The 24,712-nt window shown below is 45.6% G+C and overlaps 1 protein-coding gene across 2 annotated transcripts in view; it reads right to left on the reverse strand.

Annotated features, from left to right (window-relative positions):
• LOC147893743 (ubiquitin family protein) overlaps window positions 1–22,802 on the reverse strand; it is a 47,672-nt gene extending 24,870 nt beyond the window's left edge. The window contains exons 1-2 of one of the 2 annotated variants that reach the window (XM_087385905.1): window positions 22,441–22,797; window positions 442–586 (exon numbers count right to left, since the gene is read on the reverse strand). In XM_087385905.1, coding sequence (XP_087242031.1) covers window positions 442–586; window positions 22,441–22,703 — 408 coding nt within the window. In that variant the 5' untranslated portion in view covers window positions 22,704–22,797. Of the gene's footprint in view, window positions 1–441; window positions 587–22,440 lie in introns of both variants that reach the window. The other variant, XM_087385906.1, reaches the window with a different exon arrangement.
• Between the last annotated feature and the right edge of the window lie 1,910 nt (window positions 22,803–24,712).

A 24,712-nucleotide genomic window follows, 5' to 3' on the forward strand; every position in this document is an offset into this window, starting at 1 on the left:
GAGCAAAGAGATCAAGTTTCTATAAGCAATACCAATCAAAATTCTAACATAGAAAGCCAACAAAACTTCAAGAGTACCCTAAGCTGAAAATTTTAAGAGATCAAGTTTCTATAAGCAATACCAATCAAAATTCTAACATAGAAAGCCAACAAAACTTCAAGAGTACCCTAAGCTGAAAATTTTCCTTTAAACTTCAATCAGGTCATTGGCACACATATGCACATGATGGACTACAGCAAAATGCACAACAGAGCTCAGAAGGGCATCCTGTAAACTTAATTATGTGAGCACATACTCTGATCTAGACAATGCTGTTTGCAGTATGCAAGCATTATAAAGCAAAATTTTTAAGGGCCTTAGCAACAGCTTTGATGTATAAATAGAGCCTCCAGATATCAAATCTTTCTCTTGCCAAAAAGGGGCAGAGTCAAAAGCACGTACTTTGTATTGTTCAATGCGCCGTCTCAACTTCTGCTTGTTGACCTCCCTATCCTTAATTTCTGAGGTATCGACCTCCCCAAGCTCAAAATCATCCAAGATTTCAGGGGCATCCACTGGCTCCACGAGTAATTCATCTTCCACAGTGCTGAAAACCTAGAGTTAGGACTCTGCAATATCCAAGCCCAGCAATTTGGATCCAGACCAATTGCATGAAACATCTCACACAGGATTAAGTAAAAGACTGCAAAAAAAGGTCCATAAAAAGCGTCCTTTTTTGTGTATAGAAAATGTGTTTTTATTTTAAGCATGTAAACTTGTGAATTTGGCATTTTAAAGAAAGGAATAAATTCTAAAACATTTCAAATTGATTAGAAATGAGAATAAATTTAGGTACTCAATATCTTACGTTCCTTTGAAAAGAAACACCAATCATACAGTGCTCGTTTTCATCATTTATCCAAATAAGGACTGCCTTATCACCTAAATTGTTGGATAGAAATGGCCTTTGCCAAGAGAGCTACATGATGGGAGAAATTAGCATAATAATGATTCAAAAAAGGCCTCCAGCGAATGCATCATCTGAAGCAATCAAAAGCTAAGGGTCATGTATGAGGTTATGGCATCTATAAAACACAAAATTCAACTAATAAAATTCAAGACCTCCCCTCCCTTGGATCTCCCTCTCCAACCTGTAAAACTCTTGCCAATGGGAGGTCCATGTGCCACTCACCACAAATGCCATGTGATCTGCAGACATTAACTCTCGCAATCTAGGACTCCTAGGATCAGTACACCTGCCAAACCCAAGCCAAGGATAAGCACCACCTCTACCAGCCTGTTATGTCCATGATGGGAGTAACCAAGTCTTTATCAAAGTCTAAAGATCCCAATAGATTAGGCTTATGAATAGTCTAACCCAGGACGCCAACAGCCAAGCTTGAGATAAGGCTACCCTAGTATCGCTATAGTAACTGACTTCAATTCTAATGCACAAAGAAAACATACCCTGTTTCTTCATTTCTTGTTGCCCACCAGATCGGCATCTTCATGAATCTCTGAGTTCACATACAAACCGATGTTGCCAACTACCATACATTCGGTCACAAAGTGGCCTTCTCGGTCTTTATCCTCCCTAGTGCAATGGCATCATCTCAACACAATCAAAGCAACCTTGGCCATTCTCCACCTTCACAAAACAATATAAATCCTTTGACCACCTCAACATCGGATATGAGCAACGTGCCACCTTAGTTAATAAATCCAACATCGGAAATACTGTGTGTAACCAACAAGAAAACTCTTCTTTTTTTAAACTAGTTGTCTCTGTTTCTACATCTTTCTTCTTGCACTCACCCTCTTTCATTTTTTGATCCGTCTTCCTCTTCTCACAGTTAAATACCATATGTCCAACCTGATCACAATAATTGCATTTCTTCTTCTCTTTCTTCCTCACTATTAGAAAATTTTCTATCCTTCAAAGAATCCTTTTTCTTTGGCTTACAAATCATCTTAGGCACAGATGCGGTCATCACTAATTGAATGTGCACAAGCATAGAATCTGTTAGAAATAATATCCCTATAGATGGTATCCCACTGCAGAAGACTAATAGGGCATTCCCAGGAATTACACGCGGAAGTGTTTCACTATGGAATCAAACTTCTTTACTTGTGTGTACTTCACAACCATATATGTGTGTGCAAGCCAATAAATAGACAATGCATCCAAGACAAATATAGAATCCACAATTATATATTTCCGTCCAAACCGGACACAATGCAAAACAGATGCAGAGTCCCACCAAACCGTGGTCCTCTGATCTTATGTAGACTCTATACAATGTGGGTTGTTTTTGCACTCCTTGGGAGCTGCCATGTGCCCTCCCTAAAACACATGTCCTAGAGGGTTTCTTGCTGTCCCATAGACCTTTTGGTCTCCAGTGGAGGTTAATAGACTTTCTTTCTTTCTTACCAAATTTCTCCCACTATCTACCTGGCACCTTTAGATCTCTGAGCTTGCGTGCTCCTCTGATCTTATGTAGACTCTCTATCCAATGATCCTTCCACCTTACTCCCTGGGTAGTCAGTCTAGGTGGAAGCTTCACTTGAGCTAAGTCTGCAGCCTTCTATATGCCTCCTTCACCTCATGAATGTAGCCCAAGGGAAGCCTTCCTGCTACTCCTTTGTACTCTATGAGTTGCTGTCATGAAAAGAGAAATCACTAATCTGTGATTAGTAGACATTAAAACATTATTATATATTATACGCCAATGGTGTAACATGTATTTGTATTTATGGTGGACACCGACCGATTTGTTATGGCGGTCGATCATCTCAGTATAGATAGAACTAGTCGAGCTGGAGCCACTGCTTCAAACGGCATCAAATTTAGACATGTGACACAACAAGATTTTAAGGGGGTGATCCACCCACCAAGTAGGCCATATAACGGTATCTAGAGCTCCAATCCACTCAAAATAAGTAGCCCAAACGGAGTGCAACAGTTTACAGCAGAAATACAAGAAGAAGAGCCCAAAAGAGAAGAAAGAAGAGGTCATTTTAAGTGGTTTTTTGACACAAGCCAAGCGGGAGTTGGATAAGTATAAGACTTGACTTTTGCTGTAAAATAAACCCCTTTTCTGAAATTACAGCAAGTCATTTTCTCTCTTGTATTACTAAAAGGTAAGAATGGAAGGGGAAGGGGGATTTAATAATGAACTTGTCCTTTTTCCTCCACTACCAGAAGGAGATACATCACCTCCTCCTCAAGAGGATAATTTAGATGAGAGTTACACATATATTGAGTATGATAACCCACGTATAGAATTACCTTCATCTCTCCTTCAAGAACCTCTTGATAGGGAGTTTTCCTTTAGAAATGAAGGGAGAAACAAGGCGCTGAGTTTACACCTTCCCATACACATGGATTATAAAGTGCAAAAGTGAGAGAGGAGTCTCCCGTTGATAAGCTGGTTTCTCAGCTTAGCCATATGATTGAGCAGTCCATTATGACAAAATTTGGGACTAAGAGAGTGCTGAATTTTGGGAATGAAGATTTAAGTACCCTCTCGAAGATAGCTAAATTAAAACCCCGAGAGAGAATAGAATTCCCAAAATATGATGGAGCAAGAGAGGCGGATAAAATCCTTAATTGGATACGCCATTTTGAGCTATATTTTGCCCATCCAAATAAGACCAATCATGAGAAGCTTGCTCGACACATTGCATCTACAGAAAGATGCTTTGGTGTGGTGGTTCTTATTACAAACGGGAAAAGAGCCTATTCTTCAATGGTCCAAGTTTGTAGAGCAGCTTAAGGCCACTTTCATTTCTCCTAGGCATGAAGAAGAACTGACCTTCCGCTGAGAAAGGTTCAGGCAATTGAATAACAAGAGTAACGCTGAATTTACAGCTAGGTTCTGGAAAGTCTCTTTAGAGTTACTAAACAAGAGTGAGGATGATAGAAGGAAGAAGTATTTAGCAGCCCTAAGCCCGGAAGTGAGGTATGAGGTTGAAATGTTCAACCCAACCACCCTGAAAGACCTCACTAAATTGGCTGAGATTGCTGAGAGGAAATTGAATCCTCGTAAACCATTCAACAAAGGAAAGGAGAAAGCTATTGTACAAAATCTTAACATCCAATCACGTCCTGGATGGATATCATTTCCTTCCATTACTGACGATGAGAAGAAAAGCTAATTAAGGAGGGTAAATGTTTCAGATGTAAGAAACATAAGCCACGGCATCCATGGCATAAATGTCCTACTCTATTAGCCAAAATGCAACAGACCAATTCTATAAAAGGGAAAGGCAAAGCATCCAAGCAAGAGGGTGAGGTTTCTACCTCCTCATCCCAAGACTCTACGGTGAACATAAAACCAAGAGTAACTGCTATCCATTCAGCCAATACTGGTGTATGGATCTATGAACTGAATAGAGAATAAGCATATTCATTGTAAAGTATGGACAGAGAATAAAGAATTTTCTCCTCCATGTAGAGCGTCTTATAGAATGAATAGGGCTGAAATAGAAGAGTTAAAAAAAGTGAGAGATTAAAGCTATTGTCATCCTACTGTTTGCATATACTGTCTCTCTGGGGTCCTTGGAGCAATCACCGAAAACAACTCCTCTTTCATCACATTGGCTGTTGGTTCTTCCCCTTGAATTTGGTCCTCCTTCTTCTTCTGTTATCAGCCTTCTTCAATCTGTAATCTTCTGCTATGTGTCCAAGCTTGTCACAGTAGAAGCATTTCTTCTTGCTCCCACTATCTAAAGCGTCCCCTGCCTCTTTTAAAGAGTCGCCATCAGCCTTGGGCTAACCTTGTCCAGGTTTACCCTTGCTCATCTTTCCTTTGCTTGACATAAGAAAGGCCAGGTCATGCGCGCTATTATCACGGTACTTCTTCTTGTCTTGCTCTTGCATAAGCTTCTCAAAATTGAGTGGCTTAGATAACTCTGCAATGGTTAGTGTCATGACCAAACCCCTGAAGCTCTTGGGAAGTAGATCCAGCACTAACGATTTGTGTTTACTTTCTGACCTGTAGCTACTAGCTGATCTCTGACAACCTTGACTTTAATTAATTGCTCACTTACCAGATTTCCTTCCTCCATCTTCATTGTTTGTAAATAACGTATTTTTATCCAGCAAGTGTTTTTTAAGTTTTAGTATGGCCTCCACTCAAGTATCCACAAGGAATGTGCCGAATCACTGCATCTGACATCATGGTAATGATCAGAGATACCACCTCCATTCCCTCTTTTTGTAGAGAAAATAACTTTTATTAATGCTTGAAACAACAACCATTCCAATCAACAATCCAAAAGGTGCTGATCATGGGGAAAAAGAGAAACAATTGGCTATTAGAAAAACCAGTCGATTTTTAGACAACCCAGCTCACTTCCTAGAGAATCTCTGGAATAGGGGCTTATAACCAGGGAGGAGGACTATACATCCAACAAACACCTAGCTCGGTAGACATAATAAATAGCGATCTGAATATAGCACCTGCTCACGATGTTCCTATTAATGCTGAGGAGCAGCTGTATGCTCAATTGTACCCGGAGCTGCTTAGAGTGGACAGACGGCTGATGAGGATCCAAGCTCATGTGACATCATGGATTTCAGTTAAACAAGGTAGAGCTAGGGCTCGAGGCATGGGATATATTTGAAAAGCAACACTTGTCTAGGTAGCTCCTCAAGAGTCGCCACACCTAAGCAAGAAGAGGATGTGGAGATATCTACAGACATGCACATATTCTCAGACGACAAGGATGTAGACAGAGAGATCCATGGAGTCCAACTATGATGATGAGTGGAATCTCTTCATACAAGTCCTCCTATGAGGAAATGAATCAGAAGACTTTGAGTGACTCTTTTCATGATTAGTCTCTTGGACTCTAGATAGTTGAGTGGAATCTCTTCATACTTGTCCTCCTATGAGGGAATGAATCAGACGACTTCGAGTGATGAATGTCTTCATACATGTCCTCCTATGAGGGGATGAATCCGACAACTTCAAGTGACTCTTTTCAAGATAATATATACCTAGATGAATCCAGGAACATTCCCAAACTCATCCTTTAAAACCACAACATAGTGCAGTTTCAATCTCACAATAGTCACTCATAAGATTGAAAACCATAAACTCCATCATGCATAGCAGGGACTAGCTACTATGACATCCCCACTGACATCATCAACGCCCAACAATGGGTGTAGACCATAGTATAAAAGTATGCTCTCACACATACAAATCCACACACCCACACATACTTGAGCATCCATTTATACAAAGTCTTCGTATTGAGTTTCTGTCGGCACTCCGGAGGTGAGAGCAAACTCAGCCATGACGAAGGCTAGCACTAAAGGAGAAGGCTAATCAAAAAGTAGTCCAAATCTCTTCATTCAAGCTACAACTGCTTGTGAAGTCTAAACGATTTCATTTTAGTCTCTCCCAAACGAGCATCTAAATCTAAATCTAGCTGATAGGGCAACGCACCATTTAAGATATAAAGAATTATCGCAATACCAGCAGGCCGCAACTTGGACAAAAACTTCACAAGGTGAAATTTGCATGTCCGCTAATACGGCAGAAGCATATACCTAGATGAATCCAGGAACATTCCCAAACTCATTCTCTAAAAACACAACATAGTGCAGTTTCAACCTCACGATAGTCACTCATAAGATTGAAAACCATAAACTCCATCACACATAGCAAAGACTAGCTACTATGACATCCCCACTGCCGTCATCAGAGCCCAACAGTGGGTGTAGACCATAGTAAAAAAGCATGCTCTCACACATACAAATCCACACACCCACACATACTTGAGCATCCATTTATACAAAGTCTTCGTACTGAGTTTCTGTCGGCACTCCAGAGGTGAAGGGCAAACTCAGCCATGACGAAGGCTAGCACTAAAGGAGAAGGCTAATCAAAAAGTAGTCCAAATCTCTTCATTCAAGCTACAATTGTTTGTGAAGTCTAAACGATTTCATTTTAGTCTCTCCCAAACGAGCATCTAAATCTAAATCTAGCTGATAGGGCAACGCACCATTTAAGATATAAAGAATTATCGCAATACCAGCAGGCCGCAACTTGGACAAAAACTTCACAAGGTGAAATTTGCATGTCCGCTAATACGGCAGAAGCATATACCTAGATGAATCCAGGAACATTCCCATACTCATTCTCTAAAAACACAACATAGTGCAGTTTCAATCTCACGATAGTCACTCATAAGATTGAAAACCATAAACTCCATCACGCATAGCAGGGACTAGCTACTATGACATCCCCACTGCCGTCATCAGAGCCCAACAGTGGGTGTAGACCATAGTATAAAAGCATGCTCTCACACATACAAATCCACACACCCACACATACTTGAGCATCCATTTATACAAAGTCTTCGTACTGAGTTTCTGTCGGCACTCCAGAGGTGAAGGGCAAACTCAGCCATGACGAAGGCTAGCACTAAAGGAGAAGGCTAATCAAAAAGTAGTCAAAATCTCTTCATTCAAGCTACAACTACTTGTGAAGTCTAAACGATTTCATTTTAGTCTCTCCCAAACGAGCATCTAAATCTAAATCTAGTTGATAGGGCAACGCACCATTTAAGATAGAAAGAATTATCGCAATACCAGCAGGCCGCAACTTAGCCGAAAACTTCACAAGGTGAAATTTGCATGTCCACTAATATGGCAGAAGCATATACCTAGATGAATCCAAGAACATTCCCAAACTCATCGTCTAAGAACACAACATAGTGCAATTTCAATCTCACGATAGTCACTCATAAGATTGAAAACCATAAACTCCATCACGCATAGCAGGGACTAGCTACTATGACATCCCCACTTAAATAAGTCTCTTGGACTCAAGTCACTTAAATTGTGTTAAATATACGTTATAGGTTGGTGTGTGTCGAGTGATTCTTTTCATGATAAGTCTCTCTGCTTATCTCCTCGTTTCCAAATCAATAAGAAAAATGCGAAAACGGATGTGCAAGGAGCTCCAAACGAGCAAGTGAAAAAGACGATCTTGGAGGAGCTCCGCCTACTGCTGCCCCCCGCCTCGTCCGTCGCCATCAGCCACCCCTGGCAGTGCCCTGTCCCTTGGCCGCGACTTGTTTCCTTGGCAGCACCCTGCTGCCTAGGCCGCGCAGGTTTCCCTTGGCAGAGCTCCATGCTCAGGTCGCCTCCCTTGCCTGCTCGCGTCGCGCCTCCCTTCAGCCCGTTTGGCTGCTGCAGGTGCGCCTGGTGGTCGAGCCCCCCCCTTTAGCCTTTTCGCGTTGCGCCCCCCCTTCAGCCCGACTGGCTATTGCAGGTCACGACCTGCTGGTCGAGCTCCCCTTGCCCCTGCAGGTCGCCCCTTCAGGCTGCCTTCTAGGCCGCCAGTAGCTGCCGTCTGCCCCCTCTGTCATGTGCACGGATTGGTATCTGACGTGTACTAGGTACACAGAACTAGCTCAGGTTAGCCTGGGGAGGCTTAGATCTAGGCAGGCTTGATTCTCGGGTTGAGTGGCAAGGGTACGAACTATTTTTGGGTCTTCGCTATTTTTGGCGCCGGGGCCCGAGTCTATAAAAGAGGCCCAGGGGGTTCAGTTCTCAGTGTGCAGTTGGGAGCAAGTCTCGTTCCCAGGTGCTAGGTCTGATCCTGGATTGAGTCGCGGACGCGCGCCTGCATCTTAGCATAGCCCAAGGCCCAGTGACAGATCCAAGGCTTCACAGCGCCACCTGGTGGTATGGGACACCAGGCTGGTTTGGATCTGATTGGGAGTTCGTGCCAGTAGCTCAGCTCGTGGCTCGGAGGGGACATCTTCTGATTCGGGATCACATCCCGTAGATGTCACGGTTGGGTGGTGAGCAGCCTGCTCAGATCTGATGTTGTGTGTGGTTGTTTTGCAGATTAGGGGTTTCAGGAGTGTTGGGACGTGTCAGTTGGTATCAGAGCCAGCTCCTGAGGTAGGAACTTCTGATGCGAGAACTTTTGACGAGTTTTCCTTCCAGGGATGCCCTAAATTTCGAAATCTGTTGCTGCGTTTTTGCTGGCTACCTGGGATAGAAGGGGTGGAGAGATATCTGGGAAAAGGAAGAAGAATAGGAGAGAGAAAAAATCGAGATCCCTGAAGGCCTGTGAGAGAAGGCTAGAGGAAGGGGAGAGAGAGCAGAAAAGCAGGAGAGAGGGGCAGAAAAGAGCAGCAAGGGAGGCGTGGAAGAGGCGCCTGGGTTGGTACGGAATAGGCTGGGGGCAAAGAGAGGCTTGTGAGCCTGCGCAACAGGCTGTGTACAGCCTGCGCAGAAGGCTGCGTGCAGCCTGCGCATAGGGCTGCGTGCAGCCTGCACAAGGGGTGTTTTTTTCGAAAAAGCACCCCTCCAAAGCTAGGGGGGCTTGGCCTTTTTTGGAAGCACAGCTTCCAAATAAGGCTGCCCTGCACCCTATATAGGTGGGGGCAGGGTACCAGCCTACCCACAAGCCAGCCTACAGCTTCGAGGCAGCACCTCGATTTCAGCGCCAGCCTGCCTCATCCGACCCTGCCTGCACCAGCGCTGCCCTGCATCGAGCAGTCTGCAGCATCCGTACCCTGCCAGCGTCAGCCTGCGACAGCCATCGAAGGCTCTGCATCAGCAGCCGTACAGCCACGTCAGCAGACCATACGGCCTGCGTCAGCAGACCATACAGCTACTCCAGCAGCACGTGCATCCGGTTGCGGGTTCAGAGAGGCCTCGGGATTCGTGGGCTTCTGATTCGCCAGGTTCCAGCATCTCCTTCCGTCGGCATCTTTCAGGACGGTTTTCTTCTGCTCCATTCTACTCTGTGCTTCGTTTCAGTCAGTTATTTCTCTCAGTTCGTTTTCAATCAGATTTCAGCCATGTCTGATGCTCCAAATCCCGAGTTCACCATGGGAGAGCAGGACTTGGATTACACTCCTGTGGGAGAGGAGGATCGGGGTCTCTATGACGACCTGACAACAAAAAAGGCCTTCAGTGAATTTACGACTGCTCTTGATGGCAAATTCGAGCAGGTCAATGCTAATCAATCGGGGTTGACACAGCAACTCCAGGGGATACAAGCAACTCTCACTCTTCTGGCTAGCACTGTACAGGCACTCACGCATGTGGATGCCATGGCTTCAGTGCTAGGCCCGAATATAACTCCAGATCCTTTTCCGGGTGACCAAAAGTCAAGAATAAAGGAGGTAGTTGACACTTGGTTGCACAAGTGGCAGGTACACTTCCAATTCCACCCCTATCATGATGAGAAAAAGATCCAGCTTGCAGCAGGGTTTATGTCAAGTAAAGCCTTGCTATGGTGGAAAGAACTCCAGCCTAAGCCTGATACTTGGACAGATTTTGAGGGCATCTTCAGGAAGGAGTTCCTGAAGAAGGAGGATGACTACGATATCGTTGGCAAGCTCAAGGCCCTCGATATGTCAAAATTAAACTTGACCTTTGAAGTTTATCTTCAAAGATTTAGGGATCTGCAAACCAGGGCCACTAAAATGGATCCAGTGACCTTGTTAGGTTTCTTCATGGATGGTTTGCCAGACTCCTACAAGTTGCGGATAAAGAACAACAAGTGCACAACGTTGCAGGAGGCCATGACATATGCACGCATATATGATGATACCATGGCCGGTACCAAGGCAACCACAGTTACCGATACGAGTGGAAAGAACAAACGCAAGTTCTTTCAGCATACGACTGGTATTGCGGAGACGAAGTCTACGGACAACGCCTCCAGGAAAAGCTTAACTCCAGCAAAGAATGGTAAAGCCCGTTTCCTTCGCACTCTGAGGCTCAAGAAAGAAGGGCGATGCTTCTATTGCGAGGAGCGGGGCTACACAAAGAATGAGTGTCCTAAGCGGAAGAACCAAAAGTAAGTGCTAGGACCGAAGCTCCAGGCAGGTCCACGTACCGCAGCCAAGGGAGCAAACCAAGTCGCGATGACAGGTATTTCAGTCAATGTCATTACCTGCCCACTCTCTTGTAATTGTACTTTCAATACTTCGTTGTTTGGTTCCCATGATCTTTTCCGAGTTTATGGAGAAGTTAGGGACCAACAAGTTCACATTCTCTTTGATCCGGGCAGCTCTCACAATTTTGTTAATTACAAATTTGTGCAGAAGATGGGGCTGTCCACAGTACCTAGCGACCACACCTATGAGGTGCAGCTTCCAACTGGGAAGCAGTTTTGGGATCGCAAGGTTGAAGCGCTTCCTATCCGGATTCAGGCCTACACGGGAGCTCTCACATGTTATGTTATGCATCTGGAGCATGTAGACTTATTGATCGGGATAGAGTGGTTTAAAACCCACAATATTCAGATCGGATGGACGGAGCATACGCTTTCTTTTGTAGATAAGGACACCCAATTTTGTATTCAATGTGATAAAATCCCCCCTTCTCAGGGGCCTATTGTATCTGCGATGCAGCTTCGGAATATATTAAACAATTCTCATTATGATGTCTATCAGTGTGTTTTGATTCCACTTTCTTCATTTGTTGTTTCGGTAATTAACAAGAATGAATTAAGTGTGTTTGAACACCGTGAATTGAGAATGTTGTTAGATAATTTTAAGGACGTATTCCCAGCTCAACTGCCGGAAGGTTTACCTCCAGAACGGGCAGTAGATCATCGCATAGACTTAGTCCCAGGGGCTCAACCTATCAGTGTACCACCTTATAGGATGAGCCAGGTAGAGGAGAATGAGTTAGCTATCCAGCTTTAGGATTACCTGAATATGGGCTATATCCGCCCAAGTAAATCACCTTGGGGTGCACCTGTCCTCCTAAGAAAGAAGAAAGATTCTTCCTGGAGAATGTGTATAGATTATAAACGATTAAATAAAGTCACAATTAAGAACCGCTATCCTTTACCTCGTTCCGATGATTTGATAGACCGTCTGGCAGGAGCGAAGTATTTCACTAAGATTGATTTGCGTACGGGTTATCATCAAATCCGTATCTATGCTAAACACATAGATAGGACCGCATTCCGGACTAGGTATGGTCATTACGAGTTCCTCGTATTACCTTTTGATTTGACCAATGCTCCTGCTACTTTTTAGCAGATGATGAACGATTTGTTCAGGGATTTTCTGGGCAAATTTATTGTAGTGTTCTTAGATGATATCTTGATATATAGTAAAACGCTTGAGGATCACATAGGACACCTCCGGGTTGTCTTAGTTGTTCTAAGACAGCATAAGCTTTATGCCAAGATGAGTAAATGTGACTTCTTTATGAAGGAGATCATTTACTTAGGACACAAGATTTCTTCTGAAGGTATTAGCATTGATCTGGATCGTATCCAAAAGGTTTTAGAATGGCCTATCCCTCAGACTGTGAAACAACTTCGTTCTTTCCTAGGATTTACGGTATTTCTTCGGAAGTCAGTGCGTGATTATTCACATATCACGGCACCCTTGACCAACATATTGAAAGGTCGCGAACGCAGGTCTACCCAGCCGATCTCTTGGAATGATGCAATGAACAAGGCTTTTGAAACCTTGAAGTTTTCTATCAAGGAAGCACCCGTTCTTGCATTACCCGATCCTACCCGGCCTTATGTTTTAGAGGCCGATGCGAGTGATTATGCGATTGGGGCAGCTCTATTCCAAGAGGGCAGACCTGTAGCTTTCGAGAGTAAGAAGCTAGACGACACTCAATATCGTTGGCCCACACTCGAGAAGGAACTTTATGCTGTAGTGTATGCTCTTAAGGTTTGGAGACACTACTTGTATGGTTCAAAGTTCCTTGTATTGACTGATCACCAGTCAATTAAGTATGTGTGTGATGGATCAGAATTGAGGGGAAGGAAAGCTAGATAGGCAGAACTAATGCAGGATTTTGATTTCGAAATACGTTATCGTAAGGGTTCGTTGAATAGTGTGGCGGATGCCTTAAGTCGAGTTAAGTTTGTAAATGCCTTGTCATTTACAGAAATATCCTCAGACCTATTTCAATCCTTGAGAGGGCTATACGCAACTGATAGTCATTTCAGTTCTTATTGGCAGAGAGTCCAGGATGGGAGCTCCATGGTTGACCAGGACTCAGGGATTGTGCCACCTAGGATACAGGCGGCAGGAGGTCAGTGGATGATTAGGAACGGCTTGCTGTTCCAGAATGAAAAGATTTGTGTGCCTGATGTTCTGGACCTTAAATCCAAGATTCTCTGGGAGTGTCATGATGCTCCTAGTGCGGGACATCCAGGTATACATAGGACTCTGTCTCTTGTGAAGCATACCTTTTATTGGCCTAAGATGCGTGCATTTATAGAGAACTATGTAGTAGGTTGCCGGGTTTGTCAGGTTACTAAGGCTGATTGCCTTAGAAGCGCGGGCTTATTACAGCCTTTACAGATTCCAGGTAATAAATTCCAGGTAATAAATGGGAAAGTATTTCCATGGATTTTATTACTGGTTTGCCTCGAACGCGCAAGGGTCATGACTCTATTTGGGTCATAGTCGACCGTTTGACAAAAATGGCTAGGTTCTTACCTACTAGAACAACTATTTCAGCTGTTCAGTTGGCTCACGAGTTTGTGGACCACTTGTTCAAGTTGTATGGTTTGCCATCTGACATAGTCAGTGACAGGGACTCAAAGTTTACAAGTAACTTCTGGACACTTGTATTTGAGAAGTTGGAAACTACTCTAAGTATGAGTTCCTCGGATCATGCACAATCCGATGGCAGTACAGAAAAGGTCAACCAGTTGGTTGAAGACATGCTTCGGGCATATGTATCTAAGAGACAGTCTTCATGGGAAGATTATCTACCCATGATCGAATTTGCTTACAACAGTGCAAAGAATTCTAGTACTGGTTACAGTCCTTTTATGCTTATGTACGGGTTTCAACCTAAGTCACCAGTTATGGTTGGATTAAAAGGGATTCAAAATGATGCTGCTAAGAACTTCTTGTTAGATATGCAGGAAATGTTGCAGTTTGCCAAGGAGTCTATTAGAAGTGCCCAAGATCGGGACAGATTTTATGCTAATAGACATCGCTCACCCAGAGAGTTCTCTGAAGGAACGATGGTATATTTGAGAATTCCTAAGGAATCCAAGAGCCTAAGTACTGGTTTGGTTCCGAAATTATCCCCCAGATACTGTGGCCCATTCATGGTCATTAAAAGAATTGGACCAGTTGCATATCGACTAGAATTGCCTCCTGATGTTAAAATACATCCAGTCTTTCATGTCAGTCGACTGAAAGAAGTCTTGGGTGCAGATGATCAACTTATTTCTCCTCATGAGATTATAGAAGTTACAGATTTAACTTTTATTCCTCACGAACCTGAATGTATTCTTGAATTTCGTGAAAGACAGATTCGTAATCGTACTATCAAGGAATACAAGATCAAGTGGAAGGATCGTGTTGAGGAGGATGCAACATGGGAGACATTACAAAACCTCCAAAGAACATTTCCAGATTTCTTAGCGAACTCAGGAGTGAGTTCTTAGAGGAGGGGGAGTATGTCATGTGCACGGATTGGTATCCGACGTGTACTAGGTACACAGAACTAGCTCAGGTTAGCCTGGGAGGCTTAGAGCTAGGTAGGCTTGATTCTCGGGTTGAGTGGCAAGGGTACGCACTATTTTTAGGTCTTCGCTATTTTTGGCGCCGGGGCCCGAGTCTATAAAAGAGGCCCAGGGGGTTCAGTTCTCAGTGTGCAGTTGGGAGCAAGTCTCGTTCCCAGGTGCTAGGTCTGATCCTGGATTGAGTCGCGGACGCGCGCCTGCATCTTAGCATAGCCCAAGGCCCAGTGACAGATCCAGGGCTTCACAGCGCCACCTGGTGGTATGGGACACCAGGCTGGTTTGGATCTGATTGGGAGTTTGTGCCAGTAGCTCAGCTCGTGGCTCGAAGGGGACATCTTCTGATTCGGGATCACATCCCGTAGATGTCACGGTTGGGTGGTGAGCAGCCTGCTCACATCTGATGTTGTGTGTGGTTGTTTTGCAAATCAGGGGTTTCAGGAGTGGTGGGACGTGTCACCCTCCCTTGCGCTTCAGGTTGGGCTTCAGGGCCCTCTTCCGGGACTGTTCTACGTGTGTTCCGGGGAGCTGTGTTCCTGGGCTACTTCCAGGCAATTGCGGAGCTTTCTGCTTCTGTTTTGAGCGGTCTGCTGTCATTCCACGCAAGCTGAAGTTGGGAGCATTCTCTAACCAGGGGTTTTTTTGGGGTTTCTAGTGGTTGGTTGCGAGTTCTTGGTGGTTTTTTCAGCAGAGGCAGCTCCTCCCCTCAGGACAACGCAAGCTGAGACAATGGAGGACACTAATGCCACTCCCGTCGCCGAACCTGAGGAGATCGAAGTCACAGTTTCCTTTCCTCCTAACATTGTGCAGATGATTGAGGTAGCAGAGGAGGGTTTTCGTTTGACGCACATAATTGGCTTTCTCCCCGGTAGAGGCCAACAGTTACGTGACTGGGTGTACACCAGCATGGCCTCATTGGGTGTCTCAGTTACAGTTTTTCGATTGCTTGGCGGAGGGTACTTTTCTTTTGGCCTTCAGTCTACAGAGCAAGCTCAAAGAGTACTTATGAGCTCTCCGATTCAGTTTCAGAGCAGAGTCATCCATTTGTGGCCTTGGCGGAAGCACTTCAGTACTACGTCCCCGGGACCGCGTCAGGTCTCTTTTTGGATGCTTTTCCTTGGACTTCCTGATGAGGTCAGCTCTTGTTGCAAAGCTGTGGAGCATATGGCTAGCGTGGCAGGTACAGTCATCCCATCAGGTGCTAGACTTTCCTATGCTCACTCACTTACTGGTACAGGTGTTACGAGGATCAGACTCACTTCAGAGTTCCCCCCTCCTCGACCTTTGCCTACTTTGATTTCGTACTCCACGGGAGATGGGGTCCAGATGCAGTAGAGGGTTTTGTACGAGGGGCTTCCTGATCAGTGTCTTTTCTGTCGGAAGAGAGGTCACTTTATTAGGGATTGCCCCAGTCGTCGGCCAAGATCAGAGACTCCGGATCCTTCTCATCCTACGAGAGACCGGATCCTTCTCATCCTACGAGAGACCCAGAGCCTTCAGTTCAGCCTCCAGGGGTCTCTGAGCCTGCTTCGACTCATTCAACAGAACGAGAGGAGCCTCCTCTGGGGGAGCCTCTAGTGGAATCAGAGGACCCGGAGGTGCCTCCAGTGGAACAGCTTTCACGGAGAGCTCGGAGGAGACGGAGACAGAGGGAGAGCCAGCAGTACGAGCAGCCCCAGATATGAGCTCACAGATGGCGCAGAGTTGAGACTTATGTGCAGGAGACCCTGGAAAGGGGAGATGCAGAGGATCATCCGCAGGCAGGTCTTGACACGGTGCAGGAGACGGTCACTCAGGGAGTCGAGTCACATGTGCAGGAGACCCCAGAAAGGAGAGTTGTAGAGGACCATCCGCAAGCAGGTCTTGACACTGTGCAGGAGACGGTAGTTCAAGGAGTCGAGATGCATGTGCAGGAGACCCTGGAATGGGGTGACGCGGAGGACCATCCACAGGCAGGTCTTCCCACTGAGCAGGAGACAGTAGCTCAGGATTTGATGACTTTAGACACCACTACCCCGAAGGTTCAGATATTGGTTACGGAGACAGTTTTTCAGCAGGAGACTGCTCAGGCTGCAGTTACGGTGATGGATGCCTCTCCCCAGCAGTCCGTTGAGAGAGTGGTATTTTATGACACAGGTCAGAGTCAGAGCCCGTCCCAGGATCTCATGCGCCTGTACGAGGTTCCCTCGAGACCCCTTTCACAATCCCGTCGCACAGTACCTTCCTTTGTTGCTATGCGGAGCGTCCTTTTGGACACCCCCCCAGCACAACCTCGTCCTCGCAGCTTTTCACTCCTGGTTTATCCAGATCTTTTGCGAGTGCGGTCACAAATTTTGCTCAGTACCCAGACAGGCAACCCAGACAGGCGTGAGGATTGGGAGATCCTAGCAGATGAGATCGAGCGAGAGTTTCAGTCACCCATGCGGACAGGCTCCTCATCGCAGATTCTTCCTCTCCCTCTCACCTATTCTAGGAGTAGAGTCAGGACGGCTCAGCCCTTTTCAGCTCTTCTAACTCCTAGACCTGATCCCAGGATGGTTGACAGAGATCTGCCCGCTGAGTTTTGGCCCTTTTTGGCTCGAGGGGTTATCACAGACTCCCTCACTCGATTGGAACTTCTACCAGTGTTTTGCCGACAGTCAGAGGAGGTAGAGGAGTACTTGGGATCAGCTACTCTCTCCAGAGAGGGGCATGTTCTTCGTTTCTCCGCAGGTAGCTTTCGACCTCGGGGGAGCGAAAGCTGGTCAGCTGAGTTACTTGACAGTGAGATTGTTAGACAGCTTATGAGCATGACTCAGTTTTCATTGGTTTACCGTTTTGTCGGCTCGCAGATTCATTCTTGTCCTAGGACTCTTCGACCTGGCTTCGGTGGCAGGGCCTTTTTGTTTCTATTCTTTGAGATTCAAGGAGACTTTGATTTGCCCAGGAGTTCTAGTTGGTTTGACTTTTAGCTCCTTGATTCGCGCCAGAGTACTATTCCCTTGGATGGAGCTATTTTACATGAGTTGGGGCAGATTTGGAGTTGGATCAGAGACCGACTTTGGATTGCACCGTCAGAGAGAGAGTTTTGTGCCGTTGCCACTGGCACACCCTCACTTCCATCCGATGTCTAGGTTGTCCATCATTTCTTGGAATGTGAGAGGACTGAACGGCCGCAGATTTACCTTAGATGCAGATGGTCGTAGATTGGGAGTTCCTAGATTGCAGTTGCTTAGGGACTCCCTTCGGTTTATTTCCTCAAGTTCCCCTCCAGACATCGTGCTTTTCCAGGAGCATAAGCTCTCCCAGGACAGGATTGACAGATGCAGATCCTTACTCAGAGGACAGAGCCGGACTTCTTGGAGCTCAGCGGATGGCACGAGGGGAGGAGTTTGCATTTCAGTTTCAGCTAGGTGGGCCTCAAAGATCACCCAAGAGGGTACACTAGTGGAGAGCAGAGCATGCTATGTTATTCTTCATATTGAGAACACAACAGTTGGTGTTCTCAATGTGTATGCTCCCACGGATCCAGCTCATAGACGTGCTTTTTGGAGACAGCTTAGAGAGTCCCTTCCTCAGGCAGACACCTCGATTGTTGGAGGTGATTTCAACATGGTTGAATTCGCTGAAGACTAGTCGGGTCAGACAGAGGGTGGCCTTTCCGATAGGGAGAGAGTGGAATGGGATAGTTTTGTTTTGCATGCTGGACTTCATGATGCTGCTCGATTGGATGACTTTTGTCAGTTGGCAGACAGTCTTCAGTTCTCTTGGTCCGGGGTTTTCCATGGCTCTCTTTCTTTGGTCAAACTTGACAGGTTTTATATTGGCCATTGGGGTCAGGCCAGAGGAGGACAGATTGGGATCCGCCCGGATTATGTTTTATCTGACCATGCTCCAGTCCTATTACAGATTCTTCCTACCTCTCGATTGGAGAGCACAGGCTCTGTCAGAGTTCCGGACTTTGTTTTTCTAGATACAGAGTTCATGGAACGGTTGAGAGAGACTTGGTTGTCAGTGGACACTCCTTTGGATCAGGGCTGGTTGTTGTGGGTAGAGGGGGCTTTGGCTAGAGTCAGCAGGGCCTGCCAATTGAGGGCAAAAAAGGAGAAGGAAAAGCTCAGAATCAGAGATCAAAATGCAAGAGCGGAGGTATCCAGACTTCAGAGATTGATTCAGAGTTTTCCTCATTCTCTTTTCATCAGAGGGCAGCTTTCGAAGGCTCAAGAGAGACTAGAGGAGATTCAGGGCAGGAGGGCCCAGTTCAGGTTTTACTCTCAGCAGACTTTCTGGATTCAGAAAGGGGATAGATGTTCTAGAGAGTTCTTCAGGGCAGTGGGTCAGAGATACTCTTCAGACAGTCTTTGTAGACTTGTGGATGAGACCAGGTCTCTTCAGACGGACCCTCACCGTCTTGTTGAGATCAGTTCTGATTTCTATTCCACTCTTTACACCGCTGATCCAGTCACCGAGGAGATGATCAGAGCCAGAGAGGAGATTTGGAGCCATGTCCCCCTGATGGTCTCAGACAGGATGAGTCATGTTTTGGATAGCCCACTATCACTCCTAGAGATCACGGATGCGTTACATGAGCTGCCCAGAGAAAGATACCCTGGGGAGGACGGTTTGTCGCCACTTCTTTTTAGAGCTCTTTGGGATACGATTGGGCCTCATCTACTCTCTGCCTTTTCAGAGGCTCTTGATATAGGATCTTTGGGCGAGACATTATGCACAGGTATGATTTGTCTCATCCCGAAAGGGGGAGACAAGACAGTCCTACGTAATTGGAGACCCATTACACTTCTAGGGACAGCCTACAAGATCCTAGCGAAGACCTTGGCTCTTCGCCTAAAGCCTACACTGCCAGATATCATCAGAGCTACTCAGACAGGATTTGTCCAAGATCGGAGTATCTTGGATAACATCTTCACTTTTTGGGAGGCCACTCACTGGGCGAAGGAGAGTCAGCAAGAGATTGCAGTTCTCCTCCTCGATTTTGAGAAGGCTTATGATAGGGTGGACTGGGGTTTCTTGGAGGGCACTATGAGGAGGCTAGGCTTCAGAGATAGATGGATTTCTTGGGTCTCCTCACTTTACTCCCGCTCTTCTAGCAGGATGGTGGTCTGTGGAGGCAGAGGACCAGCTTTTCAGCCATCCAGATCGGTACGACAGGGATGCCCGCTTGCACCTTACCTTTTTCTTTTCGTAGCGGAGGCTATGGGATACTTTATGCAGGCTACCAGCTATGGCACTTTGGGCCTCCATCTTCCTATCCGACAGGAGCAGGAGCTTCTGGACACTGAGTTTGCTGACAACACGGCACTGACAGTTAGAGGAGATGCTTATAGTCTCGCTACTGCTGCGGATTCAATTGACAAGTTCTGCCTCGCCTCAGGAGGACTTGTCAATTGGAACAAATCAAAAGGCATCTGGACAGGAGCTCAGCAGGATACCCCGGCTTGGGGAGGAGACAGAGGCTTTGTATGGATTCCCAAAGGCACCTCCACGAGATATTTAGGTTTTTAGGTTGGCATTGAGGTGTCCCCGACGCAACAGTTTGCCCCAGTGCTTGAGAGCATCCGGAGAAAGCTAGCCTATTGGAGCACGGCTAGACTTTCTTTGGCCGGAAGAGCGCTGGTACTCAACTAGGTTCTACTAGCGACTATGTGGTACGTTGCGTCATGTTGGTGCTTTCATGCTGACTCGATCCGTCAGGTGAGGAGATTGGTCCGAAACTTCCTGTGGAGTGGTGGTGATGGTTCTGAGGACACTAGGGCCAGGGTTTCATGGGATACTATCACTTTACCCGCCTCGCAGGGAGGACTTGGAGTTCTTGATCCTAAGATGCAGAGCAGAGCCCTTTTAGTCAAACTTCTTGTTAGAGGTTTGACTCCAGGAGTTCAGCCGTGGAAGCAGATCCTACTGCATGGGATTCACCAGTGCACCCCCAGAGCAGCAGGCCAGTGGGCAGGAAGAGTCAGTTGGATCTTCCTGACGGACCAGCATTCTCAGCCTTCCTCACCACTTGTGAAAAGGCTTATTCAGATATGGGATCATTTTCGTCAACACCTCATCAGAGCAGTTCCCTCCTCCAGAGAGGAAATTGCCCGACAGCCACTTTATCATAACCCCCTGGTTCGGTATTAGGGATCTTCCCCTAGTACAGAACTTAGGACTCCCTTGGCCAGATGGCATGCTCAGGGGGTTGTGACAGTTGGAGATTGGTTTAGGGGAGGTGTGGAGATGTCAGAGGAGGAGATCAGAGATAGACACGGGCCACTTGGACAGATTGTTGCCACTAGATTACTGATCATGAGAGCTATTTCTCAGGGGTGGAGGGACATGCTTACAGATCCAGCCTATGTTCATCCCATCTTTACTTGGTCAAGTTGTTTTAGTGAGGCTGGGCTATGCATTGGAGTTTGTTTAGGACCGGCTCCGTTTACTTATTTTGAGACGAACTCCTCTCACAGATTGTATCCCACTCAACCCCTGGATCGACAGGAGCTCCTTTGGCAGAGAGTCAGGGTCATTGGTTGCCTGGGTAAGGAATGTGCCACAGATCCGTCCAGGTTGACCATTGCAGAGGATCCTAGATGGAGACTTTGGATCTTTCAGGGTCGACCTCTTGTGGAGCTCGACTGGGACCCAGGTGAATGGGCGTGGCCTGCTCCGGTGGCAGGCGCTCGTCCTCTTTCTTTTTTCCAGTACTCTACGAGGGCAGGTTACAGGCTTCAGCAGAGGGACTCTCATCACCTACCATCTACCTCACAGCATTGGCACGCACAGGGACTTACTGCAGAGCTCTTGCTAAGCTACTGAACTCACTTTTGGGGCATCAGTAGAGCCAGGAAAGTTCCTACTTTCTTTGGCTCACTATTCATAGGGGTATACCTGTGGGTACTTGGCTTCAGCAGATGGGTAGACCCTCCTTGTGTATGCGTTGTCAGCTTGCAGAGGAATCTAGCAAGCATTGTTTATGGAGCTGCCCCACCTCTAGAGTGGTTTGGACAGGTATCTTCAGGTTGTTCTCATATGTTACATCTGAGTCCTTTCTGATGACATGTGGGGCACTGCCCTTTGGGGGAGAGGCTCTGGAGCCTTTGCCCTCTATGAGTCAGAGCCAGGAGACCACGGTTTCTTCATACAATGTCGCCAGAGACGGGGTCCCACAGATGTTAGCATCATGGAGCCGCACGACTTACTTTTGGTACCAGTACCAGCTCAGGATTCCAAGCCTACTTCACCTGCAGGGTCAGCCTGGGAGGTGATTTCTAGCATTACCCTATGGCGGATATGGTGTTCGAGATGCTCTTTTGTCCTTGGGGGCCATTTATGCACGGAGGCTGACGCTCTTGCTTCCATTTGAGCAGAGATTATCTTCACTCTCAGGAGTCAGTGGGAGCACTGTACAGGCACCTCTTTGGCAGCCCGTGGGAGACTTTTATCCTTCATGAGAACATGGGACTGCTCATTATTTTTGCATTTGACCCCTTTTGGGATGTCGTGGCATTTTAGACCACCACCATGGCTTTTTTGCCACATTGTTGAGGCTAGGGATAGAGTACTTTCTCTCCCACCTGTTGTATGATTCGTTTTGAATGGAATATATCACTTTCTCTTTAAAAAATCAATAAGAAAAGTTTTGAGCATGAAACTGAAAGCAATGAAAATTAATAATGACCCAAATTCAATAATATTACTTTTGGTGCAGCTAAGTTAGGAAGTTGTCCACCGAAGAGCGTTGGGCTAAGAGTCACAACTCAACACGCAATTTATGCTGCACTCGTGTGCTTTAAAAGACTGACGTGAAGCAATGTACGTCACCCTGCTTCATGGAATTTTAATCGGTAGCGAATGCGTAACGGCAGAAAACCAGCAGTTACATTGACTTCAAATCTAAGGAAACTCATAGCGAGCATTTTAAAAAATCGTGATCGATTCATCTAACGTATAATCAAAGGCAAAAGACCCTTACCCAAGCATCATGATTTTGGCATTCGGTTTGAGAGTGACTTGGGACAAGAGGACGGAGTCTTCGGCAGGCTTTGGCCCAATCTTAACATTCAGGAGCTTTTGGCGCTTAGGGAGGACGTTGGTGACCTCACAAATGCGTCGCTTGAGCTCACCCACGGTATCGTCTGCGCAGACACGGACTGTGTACTCTTTGCCTACCCATTTAACTGCGAAAGTAAGCTCCTCATCAGAGAGCGAAACATCGGAACTGCTGCTTGACGCCATCTCCTCAAACGGTTCAGCTCGCTAACTCTTAAACGGGGCAATGGCTGCCTCTCGGTTTATATGGAAAGTGAATGTGACTATGTTGGCGTCACATCCGTTTGCGACGGGTCACGGGTTAGAGACCCGCTCCGCTCGGTCTCAAGGTACAATCTTAAAATGTCAGTACACAACTAGAATGCTTGGCCAGCTGCTAAGTATATTGTAAGTAGCTAATAATAGGCTAGTTGATCTAATGGCTTAGAATGTGCCACACGGCTTCGTAGGATTTTAGAGTTTTATAAAACGCTCTAGTGCTGGTAAAGTAAGAATTCAAGTTTCATGTAACCCAATTTACTCAACAAATGCAATTCAATTTATTAGGGGAGCTCTATGTAGATCTATTATATCTTTTTGAATTTGTTGTCTTTGCTCTATACTCAATAAACACAATTCACTAGGGGAGCTCTATGTGGATCTATTGGATCTTTTTGTATATGGCTTTGGAGGCTTTAAGAATTTCTTTTGTATCATGGTGTTCTTTTGGACATCATTGTGATGAGGACTCTCTCTCTCTCTCTCTCTCTCTCTCTCTCTCTCTCTCTCTATATATATATATATATATATATATATTCATTTCTCTCTCATAGCATACATACACGTATGTGTGCACATATCTGATACACAAATGTATATGTATGTGCATATACACACAAATATATATATATATATATATATATATATATATATATATATATATATGCATATATCCCCTGGAACACACACACACACACAATCTAGATCACATTTTCACTTTGCGAGACTTGATCGAGGAGGCAGATTGAGATGTTCTACAAACTTTCAGAAGATTGTTGATAGCTCCATGATCTCACTTGATTATTAGACATCAAGAGATAGAAAATCTCAAGAGCATGATCTTGGGGGTGTTAAGTCTAATGAGTCACAATTAGAGGGAGGGTACATAGCTTGGATGACTTATCTAACTAGGTTGAGAGCACAATTAGAGTGAAGCAGAGATGACCCCTCTCACTAACACTTTATGGGCTTTGTATCGATGGAGATCATGACCTTCATTTATTGACTTGGATGTGATGGGTAATTGTTTGCCAGGTTGATGACACAAATATTGCTATATGCAGATGACTATCATCCTCATATCTTCCTTGGCCATGATAGGCTTATAGAGACACCTAGACACCCTAAAGATGTTTTGCAAGGAGACCTTCAACCTCAAAACACCAAGGTTATGATTTTTAACACCTGATAATATTGGGGGGTTACAGTGGAGACTATGTATACTCACACTTACTAGGGGTATTGCTCATAAGACTGGTGTTCATGATGGTCCATGTAGCTAGGGCACAATTTATGAGATGTTTGCATGACTAGAGAGACAATTCTTTCAAGCACACTTCCAGGATCCGTAGTGGTTGTTTGATGCTTTGGTGTGGCCTCACGGCAATGTATGTGATACTCTTTTGGGAGACTGATCTCTCGATCAATTTAATGGAGGAGGTTTAGAGGCTATAGGTGGTCATGGGGTCCCAAATGATTCAAAGAAAGAACTTAGTCCCTCACCAAATAGGATAGGCCATGATGCCACTCCAGATCAATGCCATTTTCTAGACAATGACATCTTTGGACTTTGCATAATTGCAGATTATTGAGGTTGGCTCTAGAGTTATCCAAGAGACTAGAAGTTTGTGGCGTTAGCATGGCTTGGTATGCACATACATCCAAGTGGTTTGCCCATCAGGCTCTATAGGATGAGATCAATTGTACCATATAGTTGGATCTACTCTAGCTCCATACATCACGGACTGAACATGGACTTGGGAGGGGAACTAGGAGTTCCCCTCAAGTTCAACAAGCTCTAGTTTTATCATGATTTATTTTTTAGAGTATTCAAGGATGGAGTGATCATGAAACCCTAGTGTCTAGAGGACATTCGAGTCTCGCATGCACTAAGGATTGCCATTGGATAGTTTGCAAGTCTCACTGCACTAGTTGAG

This window comes from Dipteris shenzhenensis, chromosome 15 (assembly GCF_047967505.1).
Source record: "Dipteris shenzhenensis isolate YYH24624 ecotype China chromosome 15, Dip_SZ_1.0, whole genome shotgun sequence".
In the NCBI taxonomy this organism is placed as follows: Eukaryota; Viridiplantae; Streptophyta; class Polypodiopsida; order Gleicheniales; family Dipteridaceae; genus Dipteris; species Dipteris shenzhenensis.